General features: G+C 35.3%; 1 protein-coding gene across 2 annotated transcripts in view; it reads right to left on the bottom strand.

Annotated features, from left to right (window-relative positions):
- Positions 1-200: 200 nt before the first annotated feature.
- PPM1B (protein phosphatase, Mg2+/Mn2+ dependent 1B) overlaps positions 201-12,871 on the bottom strand; it is an 89,530-nt gene continuing 76,859 nt past the window's right edge. The window contains exons 6-7 of one of the 2 annotated variants that reach the window (XM_053588969.1): positions 1,315-1,362; positions 201-488 (exon numbers count right to left, since the gene is read on the bottom strand). In XM_053588969.1, coding sequence (XP_053444944.1) covers positions 1,315-1,362 — 48 coding nt within the window. In that variant the 3' untranslated portion in view covers positions 201-488. Of the gene's footprint in view, positions 489-1,314; positions 1,363-10,185; positions 11,923-12,871 lie in introns of those variants that run through there. The other variant, XM_053588970.1, reaches the window with a different exon arrangement.

The raw sequence follows: 12,871 nt of genomic DNA, 5'->3' as shown, positions 1-12,871 counted from the left end.
GCTTCCTTTCTTATTAACTACAAACACCACCTCCTTTCAGAAGAGATCTGGAAATGATAAAAAGCAGAGTCACACAAGATGCTCTTACACAAACATCTACAAATCCAGCAACTTCAGACGCAAACAGTGCTTTTAAGAAAACAATGATGACAGATTAAAACCTGCCTTTAACCACAAGAGTCCCTGGAATAAAACCAAAAGTGCTGCCAAGAAACCATAGGTGTTTATTGCATGGACAGGAAAAAATAGGACTTTGAAGGCCACAGTGACAGTTCTTCTCTGTCTCCACTAGTAGGATATAAGAGTAAAGGTCAATAGCCATATGAATACCGTAATTATAAAATGTTGGGTTCATATTTCATTCAGGTTTACAAAAAACCCTTTTTTTGTCCTTGTACTTCCGGGGGTTTGGAAGGTTTGCCAAGTCATTGCCTTTCTTGTCACCAGTTCTCAGCAGGTTTACAAATGGACGTGCTCAAGACTGCCATCTGGTGGAAATGATAGAAATTGAAGTAATTTTTTTTTTTGTACATGAATAATGACAGTTGTCTACTAAAAAAATAGAAAATGTAATTATACAGGAGGGCAGAGAGTGGGACATAGAGTTAATAACAGCAACAAGAAATATAAAATAGCAAAGAATTAATTTTAATTTTTTTTTTTTTTTTTTTTTTTTTTTTGGTTTTTGGCCGGGGCTGGGTTTGAACCCGCCACCTCCGGCATATGGAACTGGCGCCCTACTCCTTGAGCCACAGGCGCCACCCAGCAAAGAATTAAATTTAGAAAGGTGAGGAGACAATATGGAGAAAACTACAATACTGTATTTAAAAATACTTGTATAAATAGAAAGATATAGTGATGTTCCTGGAAGAGAACTCACCTCTGCTAAAGATATCTGTGACTCTCAAATTAATCTACACACATAGCAACTCAATCAACATATTAACAGGATTTTATTTGCAAGGGAAATCTTGGCTAGTTATTCAAAAGTTCTTCTGGAAGAATAAATATTCCATTTTTGTAAAAGTATAGTAGTAAGGGGGCATTTTCCCTATGAGATAATAATTAGTATGTCATGGTACTGATATATGTAATACAATGAAATATAACACCCATAAAAATGTAAGCATGCACAAGAATATATAATAAATATATATATTTCAAATAATGAGAAAAGACTGGCTTATGTAACAGTTGGTGTAAGGAATAATGAAAAAATTATTGGAAACATTAGTAGTAATAAGTTCTTGTTGTAGTAAATATTAACTTATCAAAAAGGCCCAAGCCTTAAAATATATGTAAATATTTACTTACTCAAAATGTGAAAATATTGTCTGTGTATACAGCTGAAGGTGGATCAAACTGTTAAAGAAAAATGACAAAATTCTAAAACTTCTGAATACAAAAAAGATACCTGTTAAAATTCATCAAATTTAACATCTAATATCATTGTGGTTTACTGTAAGAAAATTTTCAATCTTTTAAAAAAAGTAAAATGAAATAAATCTTACTATATTTGATTTACAAGGAAGTGTGTAGATTTTTTTGTTGTTTTGCTTCTGACTAAGGGTCTTACTCTGTCACCCAGGCTGGAGTGGAGCAGCACATAGTTCACTGTACCCTTGAACGCCCAGACGCAAGCAGTCTCCTGAGTAGCTGGGACTACAGGCAAATCCCAATGTGGCTGGCTGATTTTCAAATGTTTTGTGGAGACTGGGGTCTCACTATGCCCCAACTGGTCTCAAACTCTTGGGAATAAGCAATTCTCCCACCGTGGCCTGCCAAAATACTAGGATTACAGGCATAAGCCACCATGTTCGGCCAAAAGAAATATTTGTGACCAAGGAGAGCTACCCTATACTCTTCAATCTGAGCATTTTAGCTCCCGTTAGTGCCTCTCTAATCATAGTGAATAGAGAGCCCTTATTCTAGCTACAGAAATAAAATTATCGTGTAAGAAAAAACTCAGAAAACCTAGTCATTCAATGTAAGATTTGGGGAGGGGGATGGCCCATCATGTTGAGCTTGTGGTTTTTCAAAAATTAGATCTTTTCAGTATGGTCAGATGCCCTTTGTTCTTAGTCTCATCTCTCAATATCATTCTTAAAAAAACAACAGCAAACCATAAACAGTATTACAATATTAAAAGGTAAATAGTAAACCGGGGAAAATACTTCATGACACAGGTAACAAGGTAATGGTTACTTCCCTATATAGATGAAGAGCTCTCCCAAATCACTAAGAAAAATGATGTATGTTAATAGAAAAATGAGCAACGCGTATGGAGGAGGCTTTAATAAAATACATAACTGGCGGAAATGGAAACAGAATGTTTACTCACTAGTAATTAAATAACTAGGAATGAGTCAGAAAATGTAAGTGACAGTATTTTACCCACTGGACTGTCACTGTGAAATACATGGACATTCTTGTACACTCCTGGGATGATAAACTGACACCCCTCTCCTTAAAGGCAATTCAGGACCACTGTTATTTTATTTCTGTTTCTGTATTTTATTTTTTAATTCAAAAATTTATTAAAAAGTCATACAGAAATTACAGAAAAGACTATCTCATTTACCTACTGCCCAGATTTAATTAACATTTTTACATCTTTACCTTTTTTAATGAGAAAAAAATCTCACTCTCCCCCATACCTTTGAATTACTGAAGTTAATGTGTATTATTCTCATGCATGTTTTAAACATACATGTTGTATATCATACTTCAACTCTAAGATTCCATTATTATTTTTTTTTAGATTCCATTATTTTTAATAGCATTCTTTTATGTATCATCAAGAAAAAACGCTGTCAACTAAACTATGAAGCAATACTTTATCAATACATAGGATTATTTTATGCTTAAAACACTTAAATGTTTTTTGAATCTTACATAATGCTATTTCAGTATTATATGACAAATTACAGTGTAATCACTTCGAAGGCATCTTAAACAACATTTAAACATAACACATGGAGTGTCAATACTGTACAAACCCCAATTATGAATTGAAACATGGATATGATCAAGTTGATGAAACTAAGCCCTGATGCTGCCCCAGCCAACTGTAAGATGCCATTGATTTAAGATGCTCCCTGATTTCAATATCGGCATATAAAAAAAAGTGTAATTTGGAATAAAAGTTGGAGACAAACTTTTACATAAAAGACATACTTTTGTAACTTTGCTTTGTTTCTCTAAGCATTACATTTCAAAATAATTAAAAATGTCTCAGGCTCAGCGCCCGTAGCACAGTGGTTACGGTGCCAGCCATAGACACCAAGGCTGGTGGGTTCGAACCCAGCCCGGGCCAACTAAACGACAACTGCAACAAAAAAAATAGCCGGGCGCTGTGGCAGGCGCCTGTAGTCCCAGCTACTTGGGAGGCTGAGGTAAGAGAACCACTTAAGTCCAAGAGTTTGAGGTTGCTGTGAGCTATGATGCCATAGCACTCTACTGAGGGCGACAAAGTGAGACTCTGTCTCAAAAAAAAAAAAAAAAAAAAGTGTCTCACTGCTTAAGGAAAGGAGACCATTCGTTATTGCTGGAGTCCAGCCCTTCTCCATTTCATGACACATGCCCCACTATGTCTTACGCTAAAAGACACAAAAAGGCTATGGAGTTATTCCTCCTTGATAACAAATACCTGCTTAACTGAGGAAACTGGTCTAATGGTCTATTTCAAAGGGCCAGAATTCATATCCTCACTAGGGTGAGGCACTTACCCTTGGGATAAAATTTCAGAGGTGGCATGTAATCAAGATAAATATTTTAACACAACATTAAAAAATCGAAACTAATGTAAAATCCTCGTGAACAAAATATCAGTATTTAAAATAAAGACAGAATCATTATTGCTGAATTTTCCTTTGGCCTCATGCTCCAGCACAGCTTGGCATAGCACTGTTACTAATCCTGCTCTCTAAGGGAAGGAAAGGGGTCATAACAGGTTAAAATGAATAAGCGACATGGTACCACACTATAGTTTAAAATACAAATGTACAACATACAAAAGAATTACAAAGATGGCGAACAATTTTCAATATGAGATTCCAAAATGGATGGAAGCTGTTAAAAATTATCATCATATGAAATATTAATTGTATTTTTATTAAAAGGGCAGCATGCCTACCAGGTATCGGCACTTATGAGGCTAAAAAATTTAAATGATGAGATATCTGCCTAGAAAAAAAAAAGAACAAAAAAAAAAAGAAACTAGAAAGGTACCATGTATTTGGAGAATCAGTATTTGATAGGGATGGCATGGTGTCAGCACAATTAGCTAGCTGTATGGAAAAAATTAGAATTAAAATGTAACAGTAAGTTCAAGAATGATTAAAAACCTAAATATGCATGCTTGGGAAGTAGGAATATTTTTTAAACTACTGGAAAAAAAATTAGAGACTAAAGGAATATGGATGGGAATGATTTCTGAAAAATAAACCAAACAAACCAAAAGTAACAAAAAACATATAGGAAAAGACTGACAAATAATAAAAGACATACACCAAATAAGACCGATCAAACCCAGACTCGAAGGGTTTATAACTAACAAAGCACTAATGTCTAGACTATATATTTAAAAGCAATCTACAAATAAATGAGAAAAAGACAAACCCAATAGAAAAATGAACAAAGAACATAAGCATTCAATTCAGAGGAGGAAATTCAAAAAGCCGATAGATAGGAAGAGATGTTCTCCTCAAATACAATCAGAAATGCAAATTATGTAACACTATTTTATGCTGATCTGATGAGCATTTAAAGCCTGACAGTACTGAGAACAGTTGCAATGTGACTTGAAGATGTTCTACCCAACGACCTACTCATTTTGTCTAGACTAATAATACTCTAGAGAAACACAAGCACCTGTGCTCAAGGGAAAGGGGCCAGGATGCTCATTGTAGCAGTTTTTGTAATCGTAAAAAGTTGCACGCAACATAAATATCCTTCATTGGGGAAATTAATACATTATAGTACAGTCACACACTGGAATACTGTACTAGTTTATTATGTGTTTAACTACTAGTTTGTATCACACAAAATGAAGATGTAGAGGTACTAACCAGAGCAGGTAAATTCACATTTAGGGTGGGTGACTGACCTCTTATGGTAGGCAGTATCTGTATCTGACTCATGCTCCAATCCCACTTCCTCTTCCCCCACTTCTTAATATAACTAAACCCAATACTGGGCAGATCACCAAATCAAAAACTGTAAGCCCTGGCAACAGCACCATCATGTGTTCTTATTGAGTCTCCTTTACTATAAAATAACTGGTTTCATTTACCTATACAGTACCTGAGCCTAGTAATCTTCAAACTTTTCAAAGTCAAAAAGCCTTTATTCAATTGAAATCTTAGATTCTTACATGTAAAAAAAAAAAAAACATGAAAGGTGCCCCTGGAGATCAAGAACTGGCATTCCAACAACTTCCAACATAAGCTACATAAAAATTCTTAACAACTACTAGTTTACTTCTGAGTGCAATTTGAAAAGGTGAAGAGCTGGGCATAGTGTCTTATGCCTGTAATCCCAGGGAATTTAGAGGCTGAGAATGGGAGGATCGCTTGAGGCCAGAAAGGAGTTTAAGGCTGCAGTGAGCTCTGATTGCACCATTGGACTACAGCCTGGGCAACAGAGTGAGACCTTGTTTTAACATAACTAAATAGATGAGATGGTCTCTCTTTTTTTTCTTTTTTGACTCAGAATACCACTATGTTGCCTTTGGTGGAATGCTGTAGCACCACAGCTCACAACCTCAAACTTTTGGGCTTAAGTGATTCTCTTGCCTCAGCCTCCCAAGTAGCCAGGACAACAAGTGCCTGCCAGAACGCCTGGCTATTTTTTTTGTTGCAGTTGTCATTACTGTTGGGCATGCTCAGGCTGGGTTTGAACATCGGTGTATGTGGCCAGCACCCTCACCACTGAGCTATGAGCACTAAGCCAGATGGGACGTTTTCATGAAAGTTTTGCAGGCTCCTAAAGATCTCACACTCCAGGAATTAAATCAAATAATTTTCAATTCAAGAGTATATTTCAAAAGAGCACCAGCCACATACACCGAAGCTGGCAGGTTCGAACCCAGGGCCAGCTAATGACGACGACGACAAAAAAATAGCCAGCATTGCGGTGGGCGCCTGAAGTCCAGCTCCTTGGAAGGCTGAAACAGGAGAACTGCTTAAGCCCAAGAGTTTGAAGTTGCTGTGAGCTGTGACGCCACAGTACTCTATGGGGATGACATAATTTCTCTTAAAAGAAATAGCCAAAAAAAAAAAAAAGAAAAAGAAATAGCCATAGTGCTATTATAATTAAAATCAGTCTTATCTAAGATCAATTTTAACAGAAAATATTAAGAATATTTAAAATAAGCTTTATACTATATCAATTCACTGATTAGATGCTTATCCATTGGCATAATCTCATAAAATATTAATTACATGGTCCTCAGTATCAAGTTACTGAATTCTGTCAAAATAAATCTTATTTGATGTCTTTAAGACTTAGGAATTAAGCAAATCACCTCTTCATAGTGAGTACACAAATAAAAGTAAGTGTAAATGACTCAGGAGAGGGACAAGTATCAATGTCACATATTAGAATAATTCCTAGATCACACAGCTCCTCTCCATCTCAAACACATATGCAGGTATTGTCAGTATAGATGAATGTTGTATGGAAAGAATGCGTTTCCATACTTTAATCATTAAAGAAATACTTACTCGTTAAAGAAATGACTATTCCCGATATTACAGACTAAAATTATTTAGTAGTCAAGAAAAAAAAAAAAAACCTAATGCCAAACTTTTGATTTTACCCATACAAAAAAGGTATAGCTCTTTTATATCCCGCTGAGAGTTCTGGATACTCAAGATATGGCCAAAGTAATAACTACGCTGCTAACACTAAGATTAAGCACCCCTTGTTCCTGAATTAGAACGCTATCATGACATCTGAGCATGAAACAGTATACTAATTACAAGTGTTCACCAGGTAGAATAAAACTGACACTAAAAATAAAGGGGAGAAGGCATCACAGCCAGAAAAGCCAGCAGGAAGTGAGATGCTGCCTACAAAAGAGTTTATTCTCCAGTAGTAGCTACATGGTTTTACTTCTAAACCAGTGTAACACACAAATCACCAAAACTGTGGGCAAAAATAAACACTTGCTTAGCACAGCTCCGGCTGGCCTCAGATTCCCAGCCTCAAGCAATCCTCTCACCTCGGCCTCCCAAAGTGCTAGGATTATAGGAGTGAGCCACCACACGCAGCCAAGTGCACATTTTTTTTTAAAAGTTATACCTCCACAGAACCTTTCTTCAGCCCTACTGAATGTCCAGAAAATTGAAAACCCTAACACAACATAACTGTTATCCACTTCATTAATGTTAAAAAAAAAAGTCAAAGTCTCGTATTTAAATGGCCTGATGAGATACCTCAGTTGTAGCAAAATATATTTAAAATATGAATGTAAAAATTGAATACAGAATGAGATTTTTTTTAGCTCTGGGTAGAGTGCTATGGTGTCACGATTTACAGCAACCTCAAACTCTTGGGCTTAAGCGATTCTCTTGCCTCAGCCTCCCAAGTACCTGGGACTATAGGTGCCTGCCACAACACCCGGCCATTTTTGTTGTTGTTGCAGTTGTCATTGTTGTTTGAGCTGGCCTGGGCCGAGTTCAAACCCGCCAGGCTTGGTGTATGTGGTCGGCGCCCTACCCACTGAGCTATGGGCGCTGCCAAGAATGAGATCTTTTCAAATAAATACAGTAAACTCCCCATTATCTGGAACTTAAGCAACCAGCAAAAGATCCCCCCTCAAAATCAGTTTAAACTTAAGTGTGCCATCAGTAGCCAAAGCTCCCATATGTTCTCCATACTGGTTAAGTTTTAATGTGTTATTTGAAATTAAATATGGTAGTGAAGTTAAAGTGTACTGACTGCCATATAACTAAAATTGTACACTGCATTTACAAAGCTGCTTCATAATACAGTAAAACTGTGTTACAGTAAGTGAAGTCTGTCTTGGCCTTAATTTGCTTTCAATTAGTGTACTTCAATGTTAATATCAAGTCAATACAGAGTTTATGATATAGTATGGAAAAGAACTAGTTAGGCCTATTTTTTTTTCCTTTGAGACTGAGTCTCCTTCTGCAGCCCTGGAGTACTGTAGCATCATAGCTCACAGCAACCCCAAGCAATCCCTGTCAGTTGTTGTTTTCTATTTTTAGTAGACAGGGCATCACTATTGCTCATGCTGGTCTTCAACAGCAGAGCTCAAGCAATCCATCCACCCACCTCAGCCATGCAGAGTAACAGTAATAGTAACTCTCAAGCACCCAGAAACTATATTTATCCAGAAATCTACCAATCCCTGTGGGTACCAGAAACAGGGAGATTACTGTACCAATATATATAGCAGACTAATAATTGAAGATGCCTTAAAGAATGAATGTATGTCATAAGAAAATTAAACTCTATTGCTAAGTTTAACCTTAAATCATGGGTTTCCTCAAGTTCAAATGCATAGAAAAATTTTCTGGGGGTAAAATATAACATTAAAGATCTCACCCCTCCAAATAAATAAATAAACAAAAATAAATTAAAAAAAACTGAAACTTCACCTTGTTTAATCTTGCCTTCAAAGTTCCAGTGTTACCATTCTCTACCACCTTCCTCCAGGAAATTTCATATCTGCCCTATCTACCTTAAGACTCACTATTATATTGTGGAATGTAGAATAAATTATCACACTCCAAAGCTGTCCAAATGGACTGGGGCAGCAGTTCTGAAAGTCTGGGAGGCCCAAAGAACCTTTCAAGGAGGTCCATGAAGTCAAAACTATTTTTATAACACTTAAGTCTTTTTCAACATATTAACATTTGCAGTAATTGTGCAAATGAAACCAGGGGTAGAATTGTAAGCCTTTAGCACAAATTAAGATAGTAACACCAAATGAATTAGATTATTGTAAAGCCAGGGTCTCTCCATGTAGCCAAGGCTGGCTGCTCTTCAATTCCTGGGCTCAAGTAATCCTGGAGTCTCCACCTCCCAAAGTGCTAGGATTATAGGTATGAGTCATCACACCTGGCCTTAAAAGATTTTTCTGACAAGATCAGTTATATTATCAAAAAAAATTTAATCATTGCTAATAACGTGTCAGTATTCAGAAGAACTGCATAATTAAGTGAATCAGCATTTTCCAAATGACCAATTCATGATGTTACAAAATCATGCACAGGTAGAAGTTCCACTCAAAATGCATCACAGATCCAATGAACTTTAATGTGATAAACTACAAAAAGTCTTTCAATAAAGTTTCAGATTTAACATTGTAAGTAACCTTCCAGAAACTACTAGATGTCAAGTTTTGATATCCACAATTAACTGAAGCCATAACATACTCCTTTCTTTTCCAAATATCTTTGTGAGAACAATTTATTCAAAAAATACTTTGACCATCATGCCATATTGCAACAGATTGAATGTGGAAACATATTAGACTATAGCCCAACATTAAAAGGTTTACAAAAATGAAAACTAGTGCCACTTTTACGCTGTTTTTTTTAATTTGGAAAATAACTATTCTTCATAAAGTGATTTTATGTTAACATGTAATCATTTTGTTTTCTAAATGAGTTAAATAGCACATATTATTTTTCAGTTTTCACTTCTAAGACTAAATGTCAGTAGCTATGACACATGAAAGCAGGTGTCTCAGGGATATTCAGTTTTTAAGAGCATAAATGAATCTTAAGACCAAAATCTTTTAGAATAGGCAGGCTAGGGAATTCAGATGAGTAAACACTGCACATGGGGTTTTCTTTCACTAACTCACACATTATTTGTATTCCAAAGGCCACTAACCCTCGTGAAAAAGATAGTTTTTTAAAAAGTGAGTACAAACGCGGCACCTGTGGCTCAAGGAGTAGGGTGCCGGCCCCATGTGCTGGAGGTGGTGGGTTCAAACCCAGCCCTGGCCAAAAAAAACTGCAGGAAAAAAAAAGGGTAGTACAAAAAGTGTTTTTGGAATGGATAAGGCATTAACTACTACTGTCCTACACAATCTGGTTAATTCCTCTTTGTAGTTAAATTTTCACAAGTATGCTAACCACATAAATGTTTAAAGTAACATTCAAAATTATTTTTAAAAATCATACCAAATAGCAATTTGTCACACTGTTTTTATCAATTCTTTATTTAGGTAACAAGTTGGTTATGTTCACTGCATTGTATGAAACATCACAATATCATATTGGAAAGTGTTATCAGTACAGGGTTGGATCAGAGTGGACAGTTTGAACAATAAACCATTTTGCATTCTTCATTCCCTATCTCTTAACAAACCCCCCACACACACCAGTAAAGGGACAAATAGCTTTTAACATCATCATGTAAAGCACTTTAACTTACAAGGCTAAAATCTAAAGAATAAATAAAATATATTGTGGCAATAATTCCTTTTAGACCAAAAACCAGGTGCACAATAAATCAAACGATCAGAAAAGCTATCTGTATTCGAATGTGTGGCTCTCCAGAAACAGCTTCAGGAAAATGTTACAGAAAATACCATGAATTCCCTTTCACACAGGACCAGATGATGACTCATTTTAACTATACACAAGGGCAATTACATCCTGCGGAAACACAATTTGAACATATAGGAAAATGTTTACAAAGCATCCACAACATGTAAACCATGTGCAAATGGATACATTCATTACTTCTCCTACCCCAGTAACTTTTTAGATAAATACTCTTTATGTTCAGCATTAATTGAATTTAATACATGCACAACTCAGAAGAATTCAAGGTTATTGTAAAAATAGAATTAAACTAATAATCTTCAAGTACCTTATGTGACAGCCACTCTGTACCGTGCCCAATGTAATAAAACAAAAAGTTACTGAACCCATGAAAATATCTCTGTAATATTTCCTTAGATCTAAAATAGATAATTTTACATGTATTTATAGTAATTTCAATGTGATATTCTGAGCTTTTAAAATAAACGATTAAAAATAATACCAAATTACATAAAACTTGTATCTTAAAAGCTGAAAAAAATTAAAACTATAGAAACCCACATGTAAAACAAAAATCACAATTTACATTATAAAGGCAAATCTCATCTTTTAAAAAAATTTGCAGCAGTGAGATGTCAAAGCAAATTATAAATAGCCATAAATTAATCCATTTGGTTTTGAAAGATTTTCTAGTGAGAACTGAAGGATGTAGTAGAGACATGCATTAAAATTTTTAAGAATTGATAATATTATTGCCAAATACACTTTATCTTGAAGCAAGGCAACATTACAATTTGGACATTATTGGAGAACCCAGTTTGGTAATACAGGTAAAATTGGTGGAATAAAATTAAATAACAATTAATAATAAATACATATCCTATAGTAAATTGCTCAAATGAAATTCCAAGCCACAGAGCTGCAAAAGGCTTTCAACTTGGTGAAAAAGGAACTATCATACAATTCTTTACTCTTACATGCTTATATGTTGTATGTTTTGTTTTTTTTTTTAAATGTATCTTCAGAGTATAGCTAACTATATTCCCATGCACCTCAGACAACATTTGTTGATTTGTGGTGAAATGACTCCACAGGTGGTTTCTAGGGCCAAAAGTTCAATACAGATGTAACCAGTATGTCTGAGGTTGGCAAAAAATACTGTAGTACAGGCAATGCTACGAGTGGCAATTATCAGAAAACACAAATATGAACAAATGATGGAAAATGCTAATGATTTTCTGCTCATATCACAAAACGTTGGGAATCCACAAGAATATTTTCCCTTTGTATTGAAGAAAATTGTGATTTAAAGTTTTTTTCCCCCAATTTTCAGAATCAAAAGCATTTTAGAAGGTTTTTAAGGCTACCATGGGTCTTCTAGATCTCCAGCACCCTACAGGAAGAGAAAAGGAAGAATATTATTATTTACCTATACCACTTCCAAACTGGACTGAATTTCAAAAGAAAACAAAATCAGATGAGCAAATTACCTTCCTTTGTTTGTCAGAAAAGGTACTTTTACAGAGATGTTGTGTATTGGATATTGTGCGTGTACACATGTATCTATCTAACATAGATAGATAACTGGGTTGGGGATTTTTTTTCTCACCTCCTCACCAAATGCCTTCCTTTCCCAAACCATTTAAAAATATTCTGGCATTGGAAAAATAGATCAAAACATCAGCTATAACATCCAAAGATTCCAATGTTTCAACTTATGGTAACTTAATCAACTTTAGGCGCATGATATAAAACATTAGTGTTCTGCAATCACAAATTGTTTAAAAACGTTTCCCCCCCATGTGACCAACAGCCATATAGAATTTAAAAATCCCTTTTAACAAAATAAAACTCATACCTGCCACTATCTTAAAAATAGTCCATAATTTTTGCATTTATTAATAACTGATAAAAACTTGTAACAAAATCAACAACATTGCAATCTTTAAAATGCTCACTGTAGCAATTTTCTCACATGTATTTGTATGCTCCTATTGCCTAAAGATTAACATTTTGTATCATGAAAGGGAATAAGAAACAGAATAGATTTACTTTGAGTATGCAAGGCATGTATTTTTATATTAAACATTTTCCTTTTTGTTAATGAAAAAAAGCTAAGCCAAAAGTGTGCTAAATTTTACATATATCAAATGTAACTGGATCCAGCCCAGGCTGGAGTACAGTGACCACAGCTTGCTATAACCTCAAACTCCTGGACTCAAGCGATCCTCCCACCCTGGCCTCCCAAAGTGCTGGGATTACAGGCATGAGCCACCACACCTGGCCACTTTGTAATGGGTATTTTTCTAATATACCAAACCTGGTTGCTTTAAAAAAAATTA

This window comes from Nycticebus coucang, chromosome 4 (assembly GCF_027406575.1).
Source record: "Nycticebus coucang isolate mNycCou1 chromosome 4, mNycCou1.pri, whole genome shotgun sequence".
NCBI lineage: Eukaryota > Metazoa > Chordata > Mammalia > Primates > Lorisidae > Nycticebus > Nycticebus coucang.
Note: the sequence above shows the minus strand (reverse complement) of the source record. Positions and strands in the feature narration are given on the sequence as shown.